Source organism: Tenrec ecaudatus, chromosome 4 (genome assembly GCF_050624435.1).
Source record: "Tenrec ecaudatus isolate mTenEca1 chromosome 4, mTenEca1.hap1, whole genome shotgun sequence".
Lineage (NCBI taxonomy): Eukaryota > Metazoa > Chordata > Mammalia > Afrosoricida > Tenrecidae > Tenrec > Tenrec ecaudatus.
In genome coordinates, this window is record NC_134533.1 from 8,540,913 (window position 1) to 8,565,634 (window position 24,722).

General features: G+C 62.7%; 1 protein-coding gene across 22 annotated transcripts in view; it reads left to right on the forward strand.

Moving 5' to 3' along the window:
• The window catches only part of NRXN2 (neurexin 2), a 114,286-nt gene that overhangs the window by 68,101 nt on the left and 21,463 nt on the right, over positions 1-24,722 (forward strand). For 11 of the 22 annotated variants that reach the window (XM_075545499.1, XM_075545493.1, XM_075545500.1 and 8 more), the window contains 8 exons: positions 178-204; positions 1,426-1,554; positions 1,883-2,264; positions 2,756-2,946; positions 4,787-4,960; positions 5,201-5,320; positions 18,055-18,236; positions 22,990-23,161. In XM_075545499.1, the coding sequence (XP_075401614.1) occupies positions 178-204; positions 1,426-1,554; positions 1,883-2,264; positions 2,756-2,946; positions 4,787-4,960; positions 5,201-5,320; positions 18,055-18,236; positions 22,990-23,161 (1,377 nt within the window). Of the gene's footprint in view, positions 1-177; positions 205-1,425; positions 1,555-1,882; positions 2,265-2,755; positions 2,947-4,786; positions 4,961-5,200; positions 5,321-9,731; positions 9,994-18,054; positions 18,237-22,989; positions 23,162-24,722 lie in introns of those variants that run through there. The other 11 variants (XM_075545501.1, XM_075545509.1, XM_075545495.1 and 8 more) reach the window with 4 other exon arrangements.

Here is a 24,722-nt window from a genome sequence, read left to right on the forward strand (position 1 = left end):
GGGTACAACTGAGGAGGGGGAGACGGCACCTGTGCACGCGTGGTCCCCGGAAAGTGGCCCCCGGGGGAAGCCCCGCCCGCAGACACCCGCTCCCTGTGAAGGATGTAAAAAAAAAAAAAAAACTTGTTCTGCCTTTTTGTCTCCCCTCCCCCTCTGCCCACCCCATGGCCCCCCCAGACTGCCTGCGCGTCGGCTGCGCACCCAGTAAGTGGCTCCTCTCTTCTGCAGAGACCCAAGGGGACTGGGACGCTGGACACTGGGTTAGGGGGAGTGGTGGGGAGGAGGTGCTTCGTCTCTGGTTCCTATGGGTTTGGGCAATGGGTGGGGGCCTATGGTACGGAAGGCAGAATGGACGAAGGGGGCAGAGGGTGCAGGTCAGGAAGCCCCCTGGACGCTGGGAGGGCGAGGCAGATTCCCTGCAGGATGATGGGGAGGCCGTGGGCTAGGGGAACCCCTGGGGCGACTCCGCTGCAGCTCCGGCGGTGGCCACATGGCGGCGGGCAAGCCACGCGGGAAGAAGACGGGGGCGGGGAGGCGCGCGTGCTCGGAGTCCCAAGCGTGCGCGTGAAGGGGGGCGCGTTTCTGACAAACGGGGGTGTTCTCAGCGGGAGCTGGTGAATGGACATTCCTGGGCGGCCGCGCGTGGCAGGGCTCGATGTTCTGAACGTTTCTGCGTGCGGTTTCTGCCCGGTTCTGTGCACGCCAGCCCTCTAGGCGTGTTGGGCAGCCAAGTCTGTGTGCCTGGTGAGTGTGTGTGTGTGTGTGTGTGTGTGTGTGTGTGTGTGTGTCTGCGCGCGCACATGTGGGAACCGTACTTGTCAGCCACCACCAGATGCCCTCACAGTAAGTCCTAGAGTGCCCGGTGTGCCTTGGTGCACCGGTGGGTGCCCCATCAGGTGTGTTCTGCGGCTGATTTGGGGAGGCGGATTGCCAGGCCTCTCTTCCAAGGCGCCTTTGGGTGAACTCAAACCTCCAACCTCTTGATGGAGCAGCCGGGAGCTCTGCAATGCCCCTGCCCACAGTTTCAGTGAACCCCCACCCCCCTCCCAGGAGCGGGGATGGGGATGAAAGGAGTATGCTTTGGGAAGCGGCCCTCGAGGATTTGAATAAACGGCCGTAGTTCCTAAGAACGAGTGAGGCAGTCACGTGCACAGCTGTGCGGAGGACGTGCCTTTGTATGGTCCTGGTTGTGGGACCCTGCTGCTGGCAGAGTAGCCGCTGAGGTCAGTGGGATCCTAGGGGAGGGGCAGCCCCGAGGCCACCTGCTGCAGCAGCGCTGAGTGGACTGTGTGTGCGTGCGTGGGCAGGTGTGGAGGTGTGTACCGTGGGCAGGTGCACCCCTGCGTGGTCAGGCACTGCGGTCTCTGGGGCTGGACCATGGAGGCCAGCGTGAGTCAGAATCAGTCCGACCTCACTCCCTCCTTGGTGCCGCAGGTAAGGGCCCGGAGACGCTGTTTGCGGGACACAAGCTCAATGACAATGAGTGGCACACAGCGAGGGTGGTGCGGCGTGGCAAGAGCCTGCAGCTGTCCGTGGACAACGTCACCGTGGAGGGTAGGTGGCCCAGGGCAGGCGAGGTCAGCCATGTTCTTAGTAACCACGGAGGGGGTGGCCACTCTGAGGGTACCGTCTGGGCAAGCGGCCCCTGTCTGTTCCTCCCTGAGGGTGTGTATTAGGGGGGCATGGAGCCAAGGGGCCATCTCCCTGTGTCCCCTCGTCCCCCCACCCCGGAGCATTTCCCCCAAAAGCCTCCCAGCCTTTGACTCCCAGAGTTCCCTCCACTCTTCCCGCCCACTGGGAGCTCCGTGTTTCAGCGGCCACGGCCACCCCTCCCACGCCTACCGGGGCGGCCCTCAAGCTTCCCGGTCCTCCCTGCCTGCAGGCCAGATGGCGGGCGCGCACACGCGGCTGGAATTCCACAACATCGAGACGGGCATCATGACGGAGCGGCGCTTCATCTCCGTGGTGCCCTCCAATTTCATCGGGCACCTGAGCGGCCTGCTCTTCAACGGGCAGCCCTACATGGACCAGTGCAAGGACGGCGATATCACCTACTGCGAGCTCAACGCGCGCTTTGGCCTGCGCGCCATCGTGGCCGACCCGGTCACCTTCAAGAGCCGCAGCAGCTACCTCGCGCTGGCCACGTTGCAAGCCTACGCCTCCATGCACCTCTTCTTCCAGTTCAAGACCACTGCCCCCGACGGCCTGCTCCTCTTCAACTCTGGCAACGGCAACGACTTCATCGTCATCGAGCTGGTCAAGGGGTGAGCGGCTGGCCTGGCTTCGCCCTCCTGGGAGTGGCCCCCTTCCCCTGCTGGCCAGGAGAGGGCTGGCTCGGACAGCCCCGCCAAGATGGGGGAGAGCTGCTGTCTCTATAAGGGCGTCCACTTGTGTCTGCTCTGCGCTGGCCCAGGCTGCCGCCCAGTGCAGGCAGTGGACAGAACCCCGTCTCTGCGGCTGCTTCTTTAGTGACCCCGCCAAGATCCGCTCTGCCCCTGCCTCCAGAGGCCCCACTGACCCCAAACCTCTCCTGGGTCCCTGTCACAGGCCCTGCTCCTCTGTTCCCACGGCCACCCTCCCCAGGAAGGGACCTCCGGCTGGAGTTCCCCTGCTGCTGGTGTGAGGCCCTGTCCAAACGCTGGCCACCTCCTGCTGCTCCTGGGCGCCTTCTACTCCTGCTGCCCCGCCTCTCCAGTCCCCGTCCAATGTCCAATCAGCCCTCCCCCCTGACGCAGTGTCCCCTCCTGCGGGCCAGGTACATCCACTACGTGTTTGACCTGGGGAACGGCCCATCGCTGATGAAGGGGAACTCGGACAAGCCAGTGAACGACAACCAGTGGCACAACGTCGTGGTGTCTCGGGACCCAGGCAACGTGCACACGCTCAAGATCGACTCGCGCACGGTCACGCAACACTCCAACGGCGCCCGCAACCTGGATCTCAAAGGTGGGCGTGGCCCGGGAGCCGGCCCTGCTGCGGCTGGGGCTCCCCACCTAGCTGCGCCTGCGCCTGACCGGCTTGCTCTGCTTTCAACACCCCCAGGGGAGCTAGTGGGCAGCCCCGGCACCCCCCGGGAGTTAGTGGGCACCCCCCGGGAGCTAGTGGGCACCCCCCGGGAGCTAATGGGCAGCCCCGGCTGGTCCACCGAGGAGCAGGGACCAGGAGTTAGAGGAGAAAACAGGGCGTGGCCTCCGGCAGCTGCCACCCACAGCTGGGGCGGGGCGTTGGGTGGGCATTCAGTTGGTGAGGGAAGGGGGCTTGCAGTAGCTAGGCCCCTCCATGTTGCCCCCACCGGCTGCCTTAGGCTGCCTCTGGGGACCATCTGGGCCAGGCCTCCCTTCTTTGGTGGGCTTAGGTTACCTTAGAGACTCACTTCTGGCCTCAGAATGGTGGATGCAGAGAGCCAGGGTGAGGAGGACCAGTTTAGAGACCCAGCCATGGGGTTGGAAGCGAGGCTGAGGTCTGCCGCTGCCCCAAGGCACACGTGACTTGGCCTGTCTGAGCTGCCAGGATCCCTGGAGACCAGCTACTCCAACCGTGTCTTTTAGTGAGGGCAGTTGGCTCGCTGAGGTCACAGAGGAAGCGGAGAGGAGACAGTCGGAACCGAGAGAGAGCCTAAGCCCATCTGTCGGGCGGGCACTGGACTGCTCCCTGAAAGGTTGGAGGTTCAAACTCAAAGGCCGCTCTGTGGGAGAAAGCCGAGTCTCTGCCCCTGCAAAGATGTCTAGTCTCGGAAACCGCATCTAGGGTCAGTTGTGTAGTGCTTACGAGGGGGGCTGCTGATTGCAAGGTCAGCCGTTCGAAACAGCCAGCCTCTCCTTGGGCCAAAGATGAGGCTTCTGCTGTAAAGAGCGACCATCTTGGAAACCGACAGGGGGCAGTTCTACTCTGTCCGGTAGGGTCCCTGTGAGTGGTGTGGACACCACTGGTGGTGGGCATGGGTTTTCTTGAGGGTGACTGTTCCTTCCTCCCAGAAGGGGCACTGTGACACAGGTGATCCCAATGGTAGCCTGGGGGGTGTGGCCAGGTGGGATTGACCAGGGTCTTGGTCAACCAGCTGGGCTTTCAGAGCTTGTGATGCACTGGTCAGGGTGCACGGGGATTTGGCCTCTGTGCAGCCAGTCCGCAGCGCAGGCGAACACGGGTCCCTGGAACACATCCTCTCATTGTCCCCACACCAAGCCTTAGTGCCTGGGAGCTGGGCCTAGAACCCAGGGAGAAACTCAGCACTGGGAGTGAGGTGGAGGAAGGGAGGCTGGGGGAGACCTAGGAGCTCTGGTGGAGCAGTGGTTATGAGGTCAGCAGTTTGAAACCACTACTGCCTCCTTGAGAGAAAAGCCGTACCTTTTACTCCGGAGTGACCGTCTTGGAAAGTCACAGGGGCAGTTCTACCCTGTCCTAGCAGGTCGCTGTGAGTCGGCACCGACTCGATGGCAGTGGGTTTGGTTTTTTGGTTTTGCGGGAGACCTGGGTGAGTTCTGGAGCTGGGAATTGGGTGGGTGGGTGGTGGTGGAGAGAGGGGAGTTGGGAGATCATGGTTGCCCTTCAATCTGTGGAAAGCCCTGATTGCTGGCCTGAACTGGTATCCAGTGTATGGGCGGGAGCAGGCGCAGAAGCAGAAGCCTCCAGCTGCTACCCCCTCACCCGCCCCAGCCCCCAGCTGGGCTTCCCTGGGAGTGAGGCATGCAGATGGCAAAGAGGGAGGTGGGCCTCTGGGATGGAGCCTGAGCCTGTGGTCCTGAGGGGCCGGGCGGAGGCCTGGCTCCTGACCACATGCCCCCTGCAGGCGAGTTGTACATCGGCGGGCTGAGCAAGAACATGTTCAGCAACCTGCCCAAGTTGGTGGCCTCCCGGGATGGATTTCAGGGCTGCCTGGCCTCCGTGGACCTCAACGGGCGCCTCCCTGACCTCCTGGCTGACGCCCTGCACCGCATCGGGCAGGTGGAGCGGGGCTGTGATGGTGAGTGAGTGGGGCCGGGGCCAGCTCAGGGTGGCCCTGTTGGCTACAGCAGGGGGACAGCAATGTGGCCGCCTTTCTCATGGCCCATGGGGGCTTGGGGGACCTCTGGGTGGAGTGTCACCTGCCTTCTCTGTGGTCTCAGCCCCTGGCTTCCTACCAAAGTCCCCCGCTGTCTCCACGCCTCCCCGGGAGGGCGGGGGCTCGGCTGAGTGGGGGGTGCCCCTGTCCCGTCTCCTTCAGGCCCCAGCACCACCTGTACCGAGGAGTCCTGCGCCAACCAGGGCGTCTGCCTGCAGCAATGGGACGGCTTCACCTGTGACTGCACCATGACTTCCTATGGCGGCCCTGTCTGCAATGACCGTGAGTGCCACAGGGCTGCGGGGTGGGGTGGGGGGTGGGAGGTGGTGGGCAGGGAGGGCCTCTGAGAGTGGGTGGCTGGGCCCCTTCTTGTCCTGAGAGCCCCTGAAACTCCTTGCCCAGGCCAGAGTCTCCTTTGGGGTCTGAGCAAGGTGGGTGTGCTACTCTTAGAAACTGGGAGATGACTGCCCCCATCAATGGGTGCATGAGACACGGCTCCCCAACGGTGTTGGCCTCCAGGGCCCAGCTGGTAGTGTCCTGCATGATCCCGAGGATGGCTTGCTATGCCAATGCACCTCTGTCCTGTGGGACTCCCTGAAGCCAGCAGTGGTGGCCCCCTCTTTGCTGCCCAGATGAGGCTGCACCTGGGGCCAGGCTCAGGCCCCACCCCTGCACCCCTGCTTCTGGAGGTCAGGCCACTGGGCAGCTGCCTTCCCTGAACTCCGGCGGCCATTCCCTTGTCCTCTCTCAAGAATCCCCACTGCAGGGCGTCCTGCGAGCCCAAAGGACACCCCGCACCCTCACCCCCACCCCCCTGCTCCAGTATCCTCGTCCGCTTCTCCTCAGCTGGCTGGGCATTTGTCTGCCAACGTGCATCTAGTTGGAGGCCCCTCCCCAGAGAGGACAGTCTCAGCAGCAGTCCCAAGTCCCTGGAGTGGGGGTGGCAGCAGCTGGTTGGAGGCTGGCTGGGGGAGGACAGCTGGGCGGAAGTGGGAAAGGCTACCCCCTCCTTTGGAAGGGGGCGGGCATTGTGGAGTTTCTCAAGGATGGTGGGTTTGGGGTCTGGGGAGAGGGCAGCTGGATGGTTTTCTCTGGAGGGTGATTCCTGCTGAAACCAAGCAGACCCGATGCTGCTTGGCAGAACACACACACACACACACACACACACACACACACACACACAGATGTGGAGAGACTGAGGCTGGAGGGAGCAGTAGGTTTTTGCGGGTAGCAGACCTGAGGAGGTCCGCACGCCGCCCTCGCCATCCCACCCTGCAGCATTGGGTGTGATGGGCTCATCTGGGTGGGAGTTGGGAGGGACCAGCTGCTGCCAGCACTGGGGCTCTTGGGAGGGGCTCGGTTTCTCCCTCCCCTTTGAAGAGTGCCCCCCTCCCTGCCTTCCTGGATGCTTTCCTGGTTCTCGGCCCCACCCAGCCTGAGGGTTACCTTCTTCGGATCGGTGATCTGGTCTTGGTGGCTTTGAAGCCTTCTGGCTGCTAGGATCTATAGACAGGGTGGGCCAGGGTCTCCCCCCAGGAGGGGGTCTGGAGATGGTCCCTTTGTTGCTTTCTGGGACTATCTCTACTGGTGGCATCTGTGGTTGCTGAGCCCTTTCATCTGCCCTCAGAGAAGACAGTGGGGTGACACCATTTTTTGACCCTCAGAGAAGGGAGTGGTTGGAGACCCTTCTCCTAAACTTCTGCAGGGGTCAGACTCAGAAGGGGACAGGGGAAGAGCCCCCCATGTTGTGAGACTGATGCGGGTATGAAGGCTTCCGTCATAGAAGGTGGGGAGTAAAGCTCAGCTGGACCCTAGACGCTGACTCTCAGCCCTGAGCTCCCTGTAGGCTACTGCTGCTCATGGGTTCTGGGTGGCAGTGGCTATGCTGATGACGGAGGAGAGGCCATCAGGATCTGGTCACCAGTCCACTCCTTTGTGGTAGGGCCTGGGAGTAGAAAGGGGCACAGGATGGCTTATGGGGCCAGGTAGCCACCCCGCTTGGAAGGGGTCAGGTTCGGATCCAGATTCCAGGCAGATGGGATGGAATTGTTCTTTGGGACTGGGGGAACTGGGGCTGGGGAGCAGGTGGCATTGGGGGAGGGCGGTCACCAGTCTAACGCACTGGTCCGTGAGGCCAGGAGCAGATCTGGACAAAGCCAGCCTAACACCAAGGTGGGTGCAACCCAAGAACTGCATGGGGACCATTGTGCTCATCTCTGATGCCTCTGTCCCCCCAAAGGACAGGGGCAGGAATGGGGGACCAGGAGAAGGACTGCCTGCCACTTCCCAGCCACAAGGCTCTCCTCCTGGGTCTGCCCCTCCTCCTGGCCCCCCTTAGGGCTCTGGGTCTTCTACATGCTCTGTGCCTGTTTCCCAGCAACCTGGCAGCAGTGTCCTGGAGATCCCGGAGGACCCCAGAGAGCTCTGGACTTGAAGGAAGGGAGTGGGGTGGGGCTGGGTGAGGCAGAGGGAGGCAGTCAGTCCTCTGAGGGCTGTCTGGTGGAGAAGAGACCAAGGTGTGGAGGGGGGGCCTGACCTTTCAAACTGGCCATTCCCCACTGGTGGCTTCAACCTCTTCATCTGTGCGTGGGGATGCTGCCTGTGTCCTTCAAAGGCCCAAGGGTGTCTGGGAAGACGGGAGAAAAAAGGAGAGTGTGGAGCCATAGGGGAAGGAGGCTGGGGCCTTTGGTAACTGACCTCAGTGCCCCCACAGGCTCCCACCAGGCCTGCCCACTGGGCTCTCCAGCCAGCCTCTGTCTGGACTCGGTCTCCCATCTCCCCACCTGCTCCATTCTCTCTGCAGCCTCTATCGATCTCTTGCACACTTCTGCCCCCCCCCCACTTTGTAGGTGCCCTCTGCCTCCCCTTCCCCCCTCCAGTTTCCACTTACTGATATTGATTGCCCTCTAGGCGGTTTCCCATCCTCTCTTCCAGCCACTGCCTCCTCCCTGCTTCCTCTGGGACCATGCATTTTCTGCCTGCTCAGAGCTCCTCAGTCTGTTATCCAGAGTCAGGGGCCTCTGGACCCAGGAGAGGGCAGGGGAGGGAGCCCTGCCCACTGCATTTCCTATCCTTCCCGCCGGCCCCTAGTCCCTCTCTCTTCATTCTCTTCTATCTTCTATTACTCCTACGCCCCGGCTCTACCCTTTAGTCCTGCCCACAAACACTCTGGTCCAGACCACCCCAGGTGGTCCCTGTCACCCAGGATACTTCCATCTCCCACCCCTACACCCTTTGATGCTTGCTTCACAAAAGCCTCCCCAGGTCTGGGGGCGGGGCAGACCCCTGTGGGGGGCGCTCTGAGATAGAAATGACTTTCCCAGCTTGGTCTCCCTGGGGACAGAATGGGGTCTGGCCTCGGTGGGTATGCAGTGGACAGGTGTTCTGGTCCCCCGCGCGGTGGGAGGGGAGAGGAGGACCTTGTGTCCGGGTAGGGGCGGGCCATCCTCTACCTACAGGGCCTTTCGAGTACTGGTGTGGGTGGGAGGGGGAGCGGCCTGGGCTCGCGAGCAGACACGGGCGTGTGCGCGCACGCCTGCCCCTATGAGCATGGGTACACGCCTGACCAAGTGTGAGTCCGTGCGCCAGCGTGTACATGTGTGTCTGCGCCCGGGAGCGCGCGCGCGCACACACATACGGCTCCCTGTGCGGGCACGTGGGTGTCGGGGCGCCCCAGCCTAGCGGGCACGTGTGTTCCGAGGGGTGCGTGCCGAGGTGGCCGTGGCCGCAGCTCGGCGCGCGGGCCCGGCCGGTGGGGGTGGGGCGGGGCGGCGCGCGGCCGCGGCTGCTCAATTATTCAGCAGGCCCGGCTTGGGGGCGGCGCGCGCGCGGGCGCGGGCGCGCGGGGGGCGGGCCCAGCCGGTAGGGGCGAGGCGAGGCGAGGCGAGCGCGCCAGCCAGGTGCCGCGCCGAGCTGCCCAGCGCCGCCCGCAGCCCGGAGCCGCGCGGCCCTCCGCCCGGCCCCTCCTCCCGCTCCCCTCCCCGCTCCTCCCGCCCTCTCCCTGCCAGCGCTCGCAGCCTCTGCAGCAACACTCCGCTGCCTCCATCTCCCCGCCGGAACCTCGCAGGCTCGAGCCGGGCCGCGCTCCGCTCAGCCCGGCGCCCCTCCTCGCCTCTCCCTGCGTCCCCCCTCACCCGGATTTGCTTCCCTCCCCCACCTCCTCCCCGGCCGCTCCCTCCTTAACCCGGGCTTCCGTCGGGCGGCAGCGGCGGCGGCCCTGGTCTCGTCGGTCCCCCGCTTGCCTGGCCGGGGAGCGGGGCCTCCGTCCCTGCCTCCGCCCTCGCCCCCTCCCCCTCCCCTCCCGGTTTTCCGCAGGATTCCCCCCCACCCCCACCCCTCGCTGCCCTCCCCGCCGGCCCCGCGCTTCCCGTCCTCCCCCGGCACCATGCCCCCTCCCCCGGGCGCTCCCCCGGGCTGCTGACGGCCCTCGGCGGCCCCGCGGGCCTGCGGGGAGACCCCGAACTCCGCGCGATGGACCCCGGCGTCTTGGACCTTGGCGCGGCCGCTGCGCGGACCCCGGAGTCCCCGGCGGGCTCCAGCTGATTCGGTGGGCTCGGGACCGAGGCTGGGCTCCGGCTTTTCTCCTCGCCACCCCTCCCCCCTCCCGGGGCTCGGAGCCGGAGCGCGATTCGCCGGGCTGCGCAGCCCCCCGCCTCCGGCCATGGGGCTGTGAGGCGGCCGCCCCCGGGCCGAGATGCCCCCCGGGGGGAGCGGGCCGGGGGGGTGCCCGCGCCGCCCCCCCGCCCTGGCCGGGCCCCCGCCGCCGCCGCCGCCGCCACCCCTGCTGCCGCTCCTGCTGCCTCTGCTGCTGCCGCTGCTGCTGCTGCGGGCGGCCGAGGGGGCCCGGGTCTCCTCCAGCCTCAGCACCACCCACCACGTCCACCACTTCCACAGCAAGCACGGCACCGTGCCCATCGCCATCAACCGCATGCCCTTCCTTACCCGCGGCGGGCACGGTAAGTGGCGCCGCCGCCGCACGGACGGCTGGCCCCCGGGACCTCCTCGCGCGCCCGGGGCCCCTGCGGGCCGCACCCCGGCCTGGGCGCGCCGCGCGGCCGGGCTCCTGGGCTCTGCGGGGACCCCGCGCCCCCTCACCTCCCATCTCCGGCCTCGCCCTTCCACCCCCACCCCCACCCCTGCCTCCATCAGTTCCCTCCTGGGCCTCACTTTAGCGCTGTCTGTCGGCACTCCCTCACCTGCCCCCCTACCCTCTCCGGCCAGCTCCCACACCCCCAGGCCTCTTCCTCATCACCTCCCTTATCTCTGCTCCTTACCATCGCTTCTGGGTTTCACCTCCACCTGCCACGCTGGCTTGTCATCTCTGTGCCCCTGTACCTTCCTACCTTGACCCTCCCACAACCTCCTTCACACTTCTGCCCCATCTGTCGTCTCTGGCCGTGACAGGTCCCATCTCCTGGGTTAGCCTCTTCACCTCATTCTCCAGGACTCACCTCCTTCCATCCCTCCTGCAGTCTCCCATTCTCTTCCCCTCCCTGCCCTTCCCAGGACTCCCAGTGAGCTCAGCCCATCCATCGGGTGTCCCCTTGCCAGGTCCCTCCTCTTCCTCCGTCCACAACACCCAGCTCCTCTCAGTTCTGTACTCCTGCCACTTCCAAACTTATGCTCTTGGCCCCAGCCCCATCCCAGGCCCCCAGCTCCTCCCAGGCAGCCCCTCATGGGCCCCCATCCCTGCCATCTCCTCCCATGTTGAACTTCATCACTTCCCATGCCTGCCCCTCAACACCCCATCTCACCCCTCTCATCACATCCCGCCTTGGCCCCCCCCCCACCCCGACAAGGAGTCTCGGGCCACCATCCCTGCACCTGTCACCTCCCGTCTCTGCCCTCCGTACTCTGTGTCCCATTACCTCCCATGTCTGTCCCTCTTCACCGTTGGTTCTCGTTTGTTCCTAAGTCAGCCCCAATCCTCCTGCCCATCCCATCTCGGGACTCATCCCAAAGATAAGGGGACATCCTCCTCTGCTCCCTGTCTCTTCCCACACCTTCCTGACCGTAGTCCCCGCTGTCACCTTCTGGTTAGGGTTAGTGCCTTCGCCCCACCTCATCACCCCCGCCCTGCCCCTCTACCTTATCCTACCCCACCTGTGTGCCCCCATGGCCCCCTCTGCCAGCCTTTCACATCTCTCCTTTTGTCCTTCAGTCTCTCTGCCCGCCCCACCAACCTCCACCCAGCCATCACCTTTTAGGTGGGTTCCCAGAATCACTCATGGCTCCTCCCCCCGCACGTCTCCCTCTGTTCCCCTGTTGCCGCCCTTTCTGTACTTCCTGTCCTTGTGTCTTCCGCTTCCCATTTCTGCCCGTCCATCACTGCTCCCTTTCCTGTCCCATCTGCATTCCTCCACCGTCTTCCAGACCAGCGCCCTTACCACTTCCCATCGCGGCCGGCTCATCTCCACGGCCTCCCCAGCATTGATGTCCCTCAGCCCAGCCCTGCCCTGCTTCCCAGCTGCCTCTGTGCCCCCCAACCCCTTTCTTCTCCTCTCTCCGCCCTCTTCATTTCAAGGCCTCCTCTCTTCCGTTCCATTTCTTCCCCAGGGTTGACCCTCCATTGAATGGCTGTTCAGCCGGGGGCCTCTCCAGGCCAGGTTCCCTAGTCTCCGTCTCTTCTACCACTTCGCCCCAGACCTTCTCCTGCTCTCAGTCAGCTGCCTCGTCCTCCTCCTGAACTCTGTCCTTCTGTACCTTCGCCCCTTCCCTCTTCATTGTCCCCAGTGTTGTAGGAGAGGGTACTGCGGGGGCAAAGCGGGGAGCCGGGGACAAAGTGGGGGACTGTGTGAGGAGGCCGTGTGAGGGCTAGGGCAGGGGAGTGGGGCATAGTGGAAAGGAGATGAGGTGGAAGGAGGGATGGGGGACAGGACCTGGCAGGGAAGGCAGAGGCTGGAAGGAAGACCTGGGAGCTGGAGTACCCAGGAAGGCTCTGCGAAGAATCGGGAGTCAAGGATGCAGAGCTGGGAAAGGGAAAGAACATGGAGGAGAGACCAGGAGGGGAGCTGGGGAGGCGGGAAGGGATGGGCTGGTGGGCATTGGGATTGCCTCAGAGGTGACCAGCCCCAGAGAAGGTCAGTTACTGACTTACTCAGGGCCACCTGGAACTGCAGTGGGGCTGGAAGGACCTGCAGGACTGGGACAGAGTGGTGGGAGGAGCAGGTGAGAGGAAGGCAGCTGGTAAGGGAAGCTAGAAGAGTCAGGGCCGAGGCCACCTTCCACAGCTGGCCCCACCTCTGCTCACCTTATCATGGGAGGAGCAGCTAGAACAGTCTCCTCGGGGACCCTTGCTTGGCTGGAGGGACAGGCCAGTTGGGAGGCCTTCTAGCCAGGTTGCCTCTCTGTTCCACATCTCCCTAGCATCCCCTGGGCAAGGGCACCTCTCCTTCTGTCCTGTTTCTCCATTTCTCTTCTCTCTTCTCCCTGAGATTCTTTGCTTCCCCTCCCCCTTCCATCCCCCAACCCCTCCTGTTACATAATCTCCCCCACCAACCTGCCAGACACCATTGACACTCCTGCACCTGATGTCAGCCGGTGGCGGGGCGAGCAAGGAGGACCGGCACACCTGGGTCCTAAAAATGGGCTGAGGGCTGACACCTTCCTGGTCCTTGACCTCATTTCTGGCCTCAGAGTTCTTGAGGACTTGTTCAGCCCTCGATCTTTATTTCAGGGACCCCTGGGAAGCCGGGACCGGAGGACTCAGTCCCAGCTGGGCTTGGGCAGGGGGCTGGCATTTCTTTTGCTTCCGGATGTGGCTGTGTTGTTACGCAGGGTCTTTGCTGCCTGGTTCAGAGGCAAGAATGTTTGGGTAAAGAACCCGGTGTGGGGATTGTTTTGGGGTTCTGGATCAAGAGGGATCTGAGCCCAGGGAACTGAACTCAGGCTGAAGCTGGTGTGGGCCACGCACGGGTACCTAGGACAGCGGGTACCCCACGGGTACCTAGGACAGCGGCTTGGGCAGGATCTTTTCCTTCCCAGAATCCGAAGGGTTTGGTCCTGGCTTGTGACTCTGCAGGGCAGAGGGAAGCCCTGAGTCTGCACACAGATTTTTAACCCCATGGGCGCCGTTGCATGGGTGGTTTGGACGTGGGCTCATTGTGTCCTTGGCACCCTGGTTGTTGGCAGGTACCGTCGAATCAGCTCTGACTCACAGGGACCCTGTGTACAACAGAGTGCCACCCTGCCCAGTCCGGCACCATCCCCACAATCCTTGCTGTGTCTGAGCCCACGTGGCAACCACGGTGTCTGTCTATCTCATTGGGTGGGAGGGAGTCTTCCTGCTATAGCTCTGTACTTGATTAAGGCATGGTGTCCTCGTCCAGGGTCTGGATTCTCCCCATATCATGTCCAAAGTACCTGAGAGGAAGCTCGCCACCCTCCCTGTAAAGGGACATTCTGACGGGGCTCCTCCCAAAACAGAGCTGTCTGTCTTTCTGACAGTCCATGGTCCACTCAACGGGCTTCGCCACCACCATAAGTCAAATGCCCCGGTTACCCCCCAGTCTCCCTTCCTGTTCACGGTTCCGCGGTCACATGTGCAGGAGGTGGTGGGAGAGGCCTTGGCTGGCTCCGGTCAGGCACAGTTCAGTTTTCAAGGGGACGTCTTGGCTTTGTTCACACTTGAAAGAGGTCTCCTGCAGCCGACTTGCCCAACGTCATCTACTTGACGGCCGCTGCCCTGGGCATTGATGGCAGATCCGAGCACAGTGAAATCTTTAACCACTTCGGCCTTTTCTCTGTCATGATGAGGCTCACTAGCGCAGGTGTGAGGGGTTTTGCTGTCTTCAGGTGGAGGTGCCATCCTTCCCGAAGGCTGTATGTAGTTCTCTTGGCTTATAGCAGGGAAAGGTATGCGTCACCTGCAGTCACCTGCAGCTCTTGGGTTATTCACGAGTCCCTGTCCAATCCTGAAGGAGCCCTGGTGGTGCTGGTGGGTAAACTTTGGACTGCTAACCACGAGGTCGGCGGTTCAAGCCCACCAGCCTCTCTGAGGGAGAACAACGAAGCTGTCTGCTCCCATACAGATGGACAGCCCGGGCAAGCCTACGTTGGGTCGCCGAGAGTCAGAATCGACTTGGTGACAGATGGCCTGCTTTTTCTATGTGGCCTCCAGTCCGGATGCCATGTGCTTCTCCCTCAAGGCCAGCTCCTTGGATTGTTTGCTCAGCAAGCAGATCGAAGAAGCGTGGTGAGGGGATGCAATCCTGATCCACTGCCCTCCCAGTTTAAACCAGGCCCCAGAGCACCCCTGGTTCTGTCTAGATGACTGTGTCCATGCCCATCCCCAAGAAAAGTGACCCAGCGGCCACAATCCAACAGTCCCATCCCGCTTGCACACGCGAGAGTGACGTTTTGCTGAAGATGACTCACATTGCTTGAGCCTGGGGCAGGCATCATCCTGAGTGCTTGGCTGATGTTTCTCCTGGGATTTGGGGGTGGGGCCTGGATGACAAGTTCTTGACCCTGTGGGGGTTTTGTGCAGATAACGGGTCTCTTAAAGGTATGTGGCCAGAGTTGGGAGGTACCAAGGGGGGGGGGGGCTCTGTTGGATATGAGTACAAGGTGCCAGTCCTGGGCCTTTGGTTGGTGGGCACTTGGGTTTGGGGTATTGTGTGTCTGCCTGGGGCCTCTCTTGCCTGGGGCTTGAGGGGATGTACTGTGCCAAAGTATTATGCACAATGTAGTTCATTGTTTCCCTCAAACCCAACTCATTGTCAACGAATCGATTCTGACACGTGGCGACCCTACAGGACAGGGAAAAACTGCCCCTGTGGGTTTCCAAGACTAACTCTCTATGGGAACGGAAAGCCTCATCTTTCCTCTGAGGAGCAGCTGGTGGTTTCGAACTGCCGACCTTGCGGTTGGCAAGCAACCCAACGCATAACAGGGCACGCTACCAGGGCTCCTAAGCTGTTCCCATAAGAGGGTCAAATCCAACTGGCCGTGGCCACCCATGGACAACATTGAGAATGTGGTGTAGGCGCCTTTCCCTGCTCCTGAAACCCTTTCTGAGCTTCTAGATGTGGCCTTGTGCTCCGGGTCCCTTGTGTAGTTCGCTAGCTCCTGCCTCCGCAGGGCAGGTGGTCCTCTGGATAGGGACCCGCTTGCTGGGGTGAGAGGCGGAGCTCCACCCGACCTCGCTCCGTGGGGCGGGGCCTCCAGGAGCTCCGCCCACCAGCCCCGCCTCCTCCCTCCCTCCCTCCGGAGCCCAGCGCGCCCTGGCGCTGGAGCTGGGGAGCACATGCCGCCCCAGGGTAATTACTGCCGCCCCAGTCCAATAAGCCACCCATCCTGCCCCTCTCTGGCCCTGGAGTGGCTCTCCATGTGCACCCCCCCGCCGCGGGGTACTAAAAGCTGGGGAGAGTAGTGGGGGGTGGGGATAGATCCCGGAGGCGTGGCTGGGTGGGGCTGGTTTGCCTAGACCCCGCTGGCCGGGCTGGGCTGGACTGGTCCCCACGGCCCGCTGTCCCTGTGCCACCGCTGGAGCTGCGCCCACGAGGCTGGGTTTTGCGGCCTGGCTTTGCGCTCACCGCCATGTTTCCGGCGGGGCTCGCGGCTCCCGTGGGGGGTCGGCCGCGCCCCTGTGGGGGCTCTTGTCTTTCTGCTTATCTCCTCGTGGGACAGTGGGGTTCAGGGCGTGTCTAGGGGGTCCCCGTGCTCGCCCGCCGTGCTTTCTCTGCATCCTGCCTGCATCCCAGGCACTCTCTGGGTGCAGACAGGGATTTGGAGGAGGGGGCGCCCCTGGGTGCTGCGCTCTTGCGTGGGGGCGGGGGAGTGAGGAACCAGGATCGCCCTTCCCTGGACCCAGGCGACTTGGTGGAAGGCTTCAGGTAGCTGGGGCTTCGTTCCGCTGGTCTGAGGTCCCAAGAAGCCCACAGGCCGTCCCGGGAGCCCCGGGGAGGCGAGGCTCTACCTCTGGCCAAGGGAGGGGCGCACGCGCAACCAGGTGCGGCCACTCAACAACTCCGTCCCCCAGCCCCCAAATTTGGACCTGCAGCCTAGGAGTGGAGGGGGAAGGGAGGACCCTGGGTATTACCGTCGTCATGGAAACAGATTTTTCCGGAGTACTGCAGTGTGGGGGGCGAAGAGCCGCTTGCCCGCCGCCCCGCGCCTGCCTTCTGCCCTCTCGCGGCAGGTGCCCCTGCACGGGTGGGGCTGCGGCCTCAGCGGGCGGCATCCCTGGACCAGCCAGTTGCCTGCAGAACCCAGGGCTTCCTCCTGCCCCACTGGGCCTCTCAGGCCCCAGGGAGAGAACCCCAGGGGCCCGGGGACCAGAGCCTGCTCCCTGGCTGTCTGCTGGGGTCCCTGGGTCTCAGCCTGTACTCTCCCACCCTGCCTGGACAGGTGGTGGGCCTTTTTGGGACCCAACAGGTGGGTTCATGGTTCTGTACCCCCCTTCCTGGCTCCCTGCTGACCCAGTGTTCAACCCGCCCCTCTGTTCCTCACTGGGACCTGCAGAGGGGCAACCCTTTCCAGGGTCCGCCCCTCTTTGGGAGCCCAGGAGCTCCCCGAGATAGGGCTGCCTTGTCCCTGGCTACCTGAATTGGGGCCCTGTGAGGGGCTCCTCTTTCATTGGGTACACGCAGAGACCAGGGCCCGGTGTGGCCCGTTGGTCACCATCTTGCCTGTCCCCAAACGTGCAGCCCCTGGAGCCCCTGCCCCCTCCCCACTGTACTCTGGCTAAGCCCTCCCTAATTGGAACCTCTCTGCCTGCCCCCATACGGCCCTGGTTCAGCCCTGCCTGGAATCTCTCTACACTGCCCTAGCTAAGTACCCCGTGGAACACCTCTGCCCCCCCACCACCACCCTGCCAAACTCTCCCCAGAATCCCTGTACCTCTCACATACCACCCCGCCAAGCTCAGCCCCCTGGAACCCCTCTGCCCCAAGCAGTGCTTTGAGAGGAGTCATTAGTCGCTAATTATTTAATTAAATATTTTATGACTCCCCTCTGCCCCATTTCTATTCTAAAGCACACCGGAGCACACTCTCCCTTCCCTTCGTCGACCCTCTCAGCCTCCCAGAAGAGGCTCCTTGCCCGGAAACTAACTGGGTGACCAGCCCCCACCCCCCCCCACCCCCAGGGAGCTCACTCAGCCGCAGGAGGGAACATGGCGACTAATGGGGTTTATTTTGGGGCTGAGATCGTTAGGGACCTCACACCCGCCCCCAGCAGCCCGATGGCGAGGAGGAGAGGGAGAGGGGGAGAGAGGGTGGGGTGGGGGAGGGCTGGGAGAGGGAGCCTCAGCTTGGCTCCCATCCTCCTGCTTTCTCTCACCTACACCCCTCTCTGTCCCGATCTGTCCATCTGTCTCCTGGCCTCCTCCTCATCTGGCTGTCAGCAGCCCCCCCCCCCACGCCCTTCGGCAGACTGTCCTTGCTGGGCCAGGCTCCATGACACCCTGGCCCTGGGACCTGGCCTCCCACTCCCATGGAGGCATGCCCCCTGGAGTTGGGGGTGAGGTGGGATGCTAGGATTCCTAGGTGGATGGGTCAGGCTTGGGTGTGGGGCGAGACTGGAGGGAACAGCTCCTGTGGACTGAGTCTACCTTGAACCTACCCCTGCACGGCTCCCTACCCTCACTGGGACGTCCTTTCCCCTGGGTACCTGCTTGGCCCTGGACCCCAGGAAGCACCCCCCCCTTGTGCCTGTCATTTCTGCCAGCCAGCCAGCCAGCCAGCCCTGGGAGCCGTGGAGCTGGCCAGGCCCAGGCTCCCAGGCCGCCCCACCTCTCTCTCTGGCTCTCCCCCATCACCTCTCTCTTTTGCTGTAATTAAAGCTAGATTCTTGATGAGGCAGCTTCATCTGTCTGCACACGTGAACAGTCCTACCGGGCACCCGTCAGCCAACTGCTCTCTTGGGTGGCAGGGCCTGGAGGCAGCTGGGGGAGGAGGGTCTCACTGCCGGAGCCTCGTACCCCAAAGTTTGGGTCCCAGTGCTCTGGCCACCGCCCAGTGGGCCTGCTGCCCTGCCTCCGAGGTACCACATAGCCCTTCTTCTTCTCTCCGCAGCTGGGACCACGTACATCTTTGGGAAGGGGGGCGCGCTCATCACCTACACGTGGCCCCCCAATGACCGGCCCAGCACCAGGATGGACCGCCTGGCCGTGGGCTTCAGCACGCACCAGCGGAGCGCTGTGCTTGTGCGTGTGGACAGTGCCTCCGGCCTCGGAGACTACCTGCAGCTGCACATTGTAAGGACCCCGGGGGCCCCAGAATCCGCCCAGCCCCCACCCCAGCCCCCTGTCACGTCCCATCCCTGAGTCTCCGCGAGACCCGCCCGTCTGATTTGAATATCCCTGCCCTCTCCTTGGTCCATCCATCCCTCTGTCTTCTGATCTCCCCGGTAACCTGTAACCTGTGTCGGATAGGGGGGTGCTCCTTGTGTGGTTTGGTCTGTGCTGGATTTGTTCGTTTGAGTGTGGGGCTCCCATACATGTCGAGTAAACGTTGTCATGGGATGGGCCGAGGTTATGCGTCGCCCTACTAACAGAAAGGTGTGCCCTGCCCACCGGCACGACCCGGAAGTGCCTCGGAGACAGGCGTGTCAGTCCCAGCCTTGAGCATCCCACGGAGCAGGCGTGGCATCGCCACCTCTAACAATTACATGGGTCACAGTCCCACCCCGCGTGGCCTTCTGCCCTTGCCCAGCCCAGCTCCTTAGCCCCCACCTGGCACCTACTGGTGCCAGCTCGCCTTCCTGGATGGGTCTCTACCCAAGACCTTGCTTAGGGCATCCTGCCTGCTGCTCCCTCCACAGTTTTTGTCCTGTCTAACGCTGGTCTTGGGTGGGTGTGGTCGTCCCTGTGTGGGGTGAATTATTAAGTCTTTGCTGCCAGCTGCTGGCCCCAGGGTTGGTGGTTTGAGTCTCTTCAGAGGTGGCTGGCAAGAAAGACGTGCTGGTGGACTGCCCCCAAGTCAGCCATTGGAGACCCTGGACATCGCAGCCACACTCTGGCACTCGGGGAAGAGGGCCACCATGAGTTGGCACCAACTGAGTGGCAGCCAGTTTTCAGTCTTACCTCCAGGCGGGGGCCTCGCCCCCATCTCTGGTCCTGCATCAGACCTTGCCTCCTGACTTCTCAGCCTGCAGGACCCGAATGGCTGACTTGTACGGTCACTGTCATGGCGGGACCCGGCCCTGTTGGCCTTGGTGACAGCACAGAACCACGCCTACCGGGGCACACCCTTCCTCAGAAAGCCAGGAGGGCATTACACCAGTACATACATGGTAGTCCCGGGGTGAAAACAAGATCCAAATCAAAGTACATCTTTCTTTCTTACCTTCTCTCCCCAGATAGTTTGGCACATACTTCACCTCTGATCCAATGTAATCGTGCAGTCAGCACCACTGTCCGTTTGGGAACATTGTCTTCATATCCTCCTTGCTGTTAGCTCCCCCACCCCTTGCCCCCACGCGCCCCTGCCAGGCCCCTAGGCCGTTATCAATCCAGGTACCCCTTGACTTCTGACCGGGCTCAGTTTCCTCCTGCCTTGGTCTTTGGTCAACCCTTGTCCCCTCCCTTCAGTCTGAACTGGCCTCTGACCGCAGGATCGATCCCCACATCTCCAGCCCCTGCTAGCTGCCTCCTCTCCTTCCCCTCTGGCTGCTTCTGCTGAGTGTGTGCGTGCGTGGGTGGGTGGGTGGGTGAGATGAGGGGGGGCAGGCTCTATGCCAGAGGGCTTGGGCTCTAAGAACGTGGAGGTGGGAGAGGGGTGGGGTGGGGTAGATTTGGGCCTGGCCCCCTCCCCACCTCTTGCCTCCTGAGATAGGGATGTGCCTCTCAGTACAATGCAGCTTCTGCACAGGCCTCCCCCAGCCTGAGAGGAGAGAGGTGTGAGGGGACATGACCTTGGGACCTGTGGGCAGAGCAGAGTAGAGTGGAACTGGCAGCTGATGGCTGCTTGGCCCGGGGAGGAGCACAGAGAGAGAAGGAATGGGGAGACCATGGCCCAGGCCTGGGATGTGTGCGTGTGTGATAGACAGGGGACAGTGCATGATGACCTGGGGGTGACGGCGTGGTGACCCTGTGACAGTGAGAGAGACTGTCCCGTGATTTGTCACAATGTACCCCATCTCCACCAGTCCACTCTGGGTGCTGTTTCAGGGGCAAGGTGGGGGGTAGGGGTCAGCCGCCTGATGGTTCATGCTGACCTTCTCTGAACATAGGGGTGTCTGTCTCTGCAGAGAGCCTGCCTTTGAATCCCTACCCGGCCACCCAAACCCTGCCTTTGCGCGCCGTGTACCCTGAAGGGACCCTGGTTTCCACAAGCCACGCCCACGGGCCTCTCTCAGCTCAGCCTGTAGGGAGACTCAGACCAGAGACTCAACCCAACCCATTGTCATTGAGTGGGTGCCAGCGGACTCATGGGGACCCTACAGTACAAGTAGGACTGCCCCGTGGGGTTCCCGAGCCAGTCCTTCTTTCTGGGAGCAGACAGCCTCTTTCTCTTGAGGAGCTGCTGATGGGTTTGAACCTGTGGCTCCATGGTTCGCAGCCTCATGCTTAACACAACGAGCCACTATGACTCCTTGTAGGATGGCTGAGTGTTAGCTAGTGTCAGGGCCACCCCCCTGGAGACAGTGTGTGCTGTCTGTCTCTTTGGGCTTAGGGACAAGGCTCCCCTAGTATGGAAGAGAAAGCTCCCCCCACTCTCACAGTGACGGGGAGGACCTCACCTGTACCAGGTGATACAGGAGCAGCCTGGGGCCTGGGTGAGAGGAGAAGGGAGCTCCCCAAGGGCGGGGGACCCCAGAGGACAGGTGGAGTCCGTGAGAGAGGCCCGTTCTGATGGGAGCACTGGGCACCAGACGGCTGAAGCCCCCGGGGGCAGCCCCCAGCCCCCTCGTCCCCGGTGACACATCTGCTCCCACCACGCAGCGACATTAGCAGCTCTCGGCGAGTGGGGAGGCGGCAGCAAAATAAGAGAAAAGCAATTTGACGTTTCTAATAAAGCATCGCTCCACTTTGCCAAATTAATTTTGACTCCCATAATTATTTGCTGTAGGAGCAGCCCCGTTCTCCCCACCGCTGCCTAATGAGGTAATTGGGGAATTAGGAATTAATGACTTTAACAGAAGTGACAACTGACTTCACAGAGGGAGCGGCTCTGGGGAGCTGCCTCCCCCGTAGCGCAGGCACCCAGCCCTATGCCTCCTAGGAAACCCACCTGCACGCCTGGCCCGACTCTGGGGCTGCGGCTGCCATGGCCCCTTGGCCACCAGTGCCAGGGCTGGGCAGGAGTGGGGAGGGAGGGGCCGGGGAGGGGGGCGCTCCTATTCCGGGTGGTGGCAGTCTGGTCCTCACGCCTGGGGGAGAAGATGATGCCTGTCTTCAGGGGATGGGGCTGTGGTTGGGAAGGGGGCCTTGCTAATACTCTGTTTGGGGAGCCAGGCCTCAGTTTCCCTACTGGACAGTCTGGGTAGGAGTCCCCGTGACCCACTTGAGTATTCCGTTGCTAAGCTGCAGGCTGGAGGTGTGAACTCACAGCTGTTCTGAGAGAGAAGGCCCCGCCCTCTGCTCCCAGTTTGAAGACCCCCAGGGGGGCGGGTCTACTCCGCGCCAGGGGGCTTTCCGGGGCTATGGGAGGGGCACCCAGATCTGTGGGTGCAGGGTCCAGGTGGCCGTGGAAAGGATAAGGTCTTCATGTGAGCCACAGCTGTGCGTCTGAGCCCCCACCTTGCTCTCTACCTTGCCTGTGGGCCACCCCAGCTCCAGGGTCACCAAGCCCCTTGGCCTGCCTGGATGAAGGTGGCAGTGGATGGTTGGGAGTGCCCAGGAGGTCTGAGTGAACCTGTGTGACCACTCTGTGCGGGAGGGGCCGGGTGGAGCATGCTTGCTGGGAGCACCCAGGAAGCTGAGTTCTGGAGTGGGGCTCAGGTTTTAGCCTAGGGCCTCTTCCTTGGGGATCTGAAGATGCTCCGGTAGAGCAGGAGGGAGGGAGGTCTTCGTGGCTCTGAGGGTCAGTGTTTCCAGACTAGTGGGCGAGGAGAGCACTGGCCAGGCTCCCCTAGGGCTGTGAGATTTGGCGGCATCTCTAACCTCTCTCCGACGCAGTTCCCACCTAGATATAGTTGGGATGCTGTGAGGAACCCCCCAGACCAGATGTGGAAGCACCCACGTGGTGGGGGGTGCTGGTGGGGAAGCACCCCTCTAGCTCCAGCTTCACCCAGGTCCCTTCCTGGGACTTCTAGGGCCCATGTAGATGCCCTCCCTGCCACCCCCTCTCTCCTCCGCCTGTGCCTTCCCAGCCCCCTTCCGCAGCCCACCAGCTTCTCTTTTCCTTGGTCAGCCCAGCTGTTCCCTTCCTGTGCCCCCTCCCCCCAAACACACCCAGCACAGACCTCCACACCTGTGTCCCAACGGCTGCAGAGGCTGTGTACTCCCACGGAGACCCTGGCCTCCTTCCAGCCTGCTCACTTCTAGGAGAGGCTCAGCTGCCTGGTGCATGGGGAGAAAGAGAGAGAGAGAGAGAGAGAGAGAGAGACAGAGAGACAGAGAGACAGAGAGACAGATACACGCCCTCTTCTCTGCACTCTCTGGTGGCCCTATCTTGAGGCCGCCCCCTGCTTCCCCTTGGGTGGGTCCCCAGCATGCTCCTGGCCACCCCTGTCTAGGGCCTGGGCTCAACATTTGTGAATGTTCGTATGAATCATAAAGCATAAGGAGTGGTGTTTGCCAAGGGCCCTGGTCCAGGTTCTGCACCCTGCTGGTTTCCCTTCTGAGCAGTGGGCCACCTAGCTGGGAGGGCTGGCTGGCTGGTGTGGCGTGTGTGTGTGTGTGTGTGTGTGTGTGTGTGTGTCACAGCCCTGCCCCACCCACCTGTCCACCCAAGGCCAGCCCTGGAAAGGGGCGTTTGAGGCCGTCCAGTGCTGCTCCTGGGTGGCCTGGAAGGAGTGGCTGGCCGCTTCCTCCTGCTCGCTGACCTCCCCCCTCCCCTCCCCAGGACCAGGGCACCGTGGGGGTGATCTTTAACGTGGGCACGGACGACATTACCATTGACGAGCCCAACGCTATCGTGAGCGACGGCAAATACCACGTGGTGCGTTTCACCCGGAGCGGCGGCAACGCCACGCTGCAGGTGGACAGCTGGCCAGTCAACGAGCGGTACCCTGCAGGTAGGCTGCGCGGGCCTGCGGAGGGCGTGGGCGGGGCTTAGAGCCGAGAGCGCTGCGGGGGCGGGGCCAGAGGGGAACTCGGGCTTTGCAGGGCCCAGGTGCTTGAGCAAGGAGGGGGTCCAGTTTGGGGGTCCAGTTTTGGGGTCGGGGTTGGGGAGCAGAGGGGAGGAAGAGGTCGAAAGAGGGGAGGATTCAGAAATGAGGCCCAGGCCGACCTGTGGCGGCGGGCAGGGGGGAAAGTCTGGGGGTAACCCCGATGGCTGGCTAGGCAGAGAGGCAATCAAAGACCTTGAAGAGGGAGTCTGGTACCAAGGGGAGGAAGGGGACAAGTGACAGGAGCGACGCAGAGGGTCACACGCACACCTTCACTGACAGCCTCCCTGGTCTCAGGCCTTGGGTGGGGGCAGGGGACCCCTCGGGCCGGCAGTCTGGTGGAGAGCCCCGGGAGGGCACACGCTGATGGCAGGGGACACAGCAGGGTCTCAGGAGCCCCGAGAATTTGGAGGGGGTTAGAGGATGGGATTGCTGAGGAAGCAGGGAAGGGAAATGGTAGAAACGGGTTTCCCGGCCCGGGAGGAGCGGAGCAGTGTGGGCGAGACTTGGTCAGTCAGTCAGTTGGGAGGAGGGGGGAGGCCAGCAGCACCGCAGGGGAGCACTGCGCAACCCCGCAGAAGCCTGGAGCCTGGCGGGTGACACCACAGCGCACACACAGGGCAGGCCAGAGCAGAGTGGGGACAGAGAAGCTGCCCACACTGAGAGAAGGGACAGGTGTTCCCCGCTTCCGCCCTGCTGGATGAAAGATGCCATTAGAGACCCATGCCTGACCAGACCCCAGGCCCCCTGGAGAAGGAGACCCACCCCACTGGGCCCTGAGTAGGAAGTCTTCCCCCTCTCCCCCTAGCCCCCTAGGCTCACACCTAGGAGAACCAGCTCCTCACTGAGGCAGGGGAATGTGCGGGGTCTCTCAAACACACCTGCCCCAGTAGGCTCACACAGGGCCAGCACGGACAGATCAGCCCTGCAGACGTCAGCCAGCTTGGTTTCCCAAACACACACCATCCAATCAGCCTCTGCAGGCAGGGTGGCATGTGCCTGGGCTGAGGTGTGCACACCGGAAGACCACTAGGCCAGGCCAGGCCTGGGGTCCAGTGCTTGGTCCTTTGAAGCCTGGCAGGCCTGAGACCAGGGCAGGGCAGCTACATTGTTCTCTTTTGCTCAGAGACTCCTGGCTGGGTGCTGGGTGCCAGGTGCCCTCCAGCTGCAGGGTGGATGGAGTAGCCTGAGGGCAGGTGGCTGCCCTTGCCCCCTCTTTGGGCAGGTCTTTCAAGAGCCAGTTCTCATCCTGAACCCCTTTGCAAGCCAGCGAGCAAAGGGGGTGGGTTCAGAGAGGGCACCTCTGGCTTTGGGGGCCCAGGGACACAACAAAGGAGGCAGACTGGCTCATTCCAGGATGAACTCTGGCCAGACCTGGGGTCTGGGCTTAGAGTTACTGTGACATGCGTGTCACCTTTGACAAGTGGCATCTAACCTCTGAGTCTTAGTTCCCATCTCTGAAAGGTGG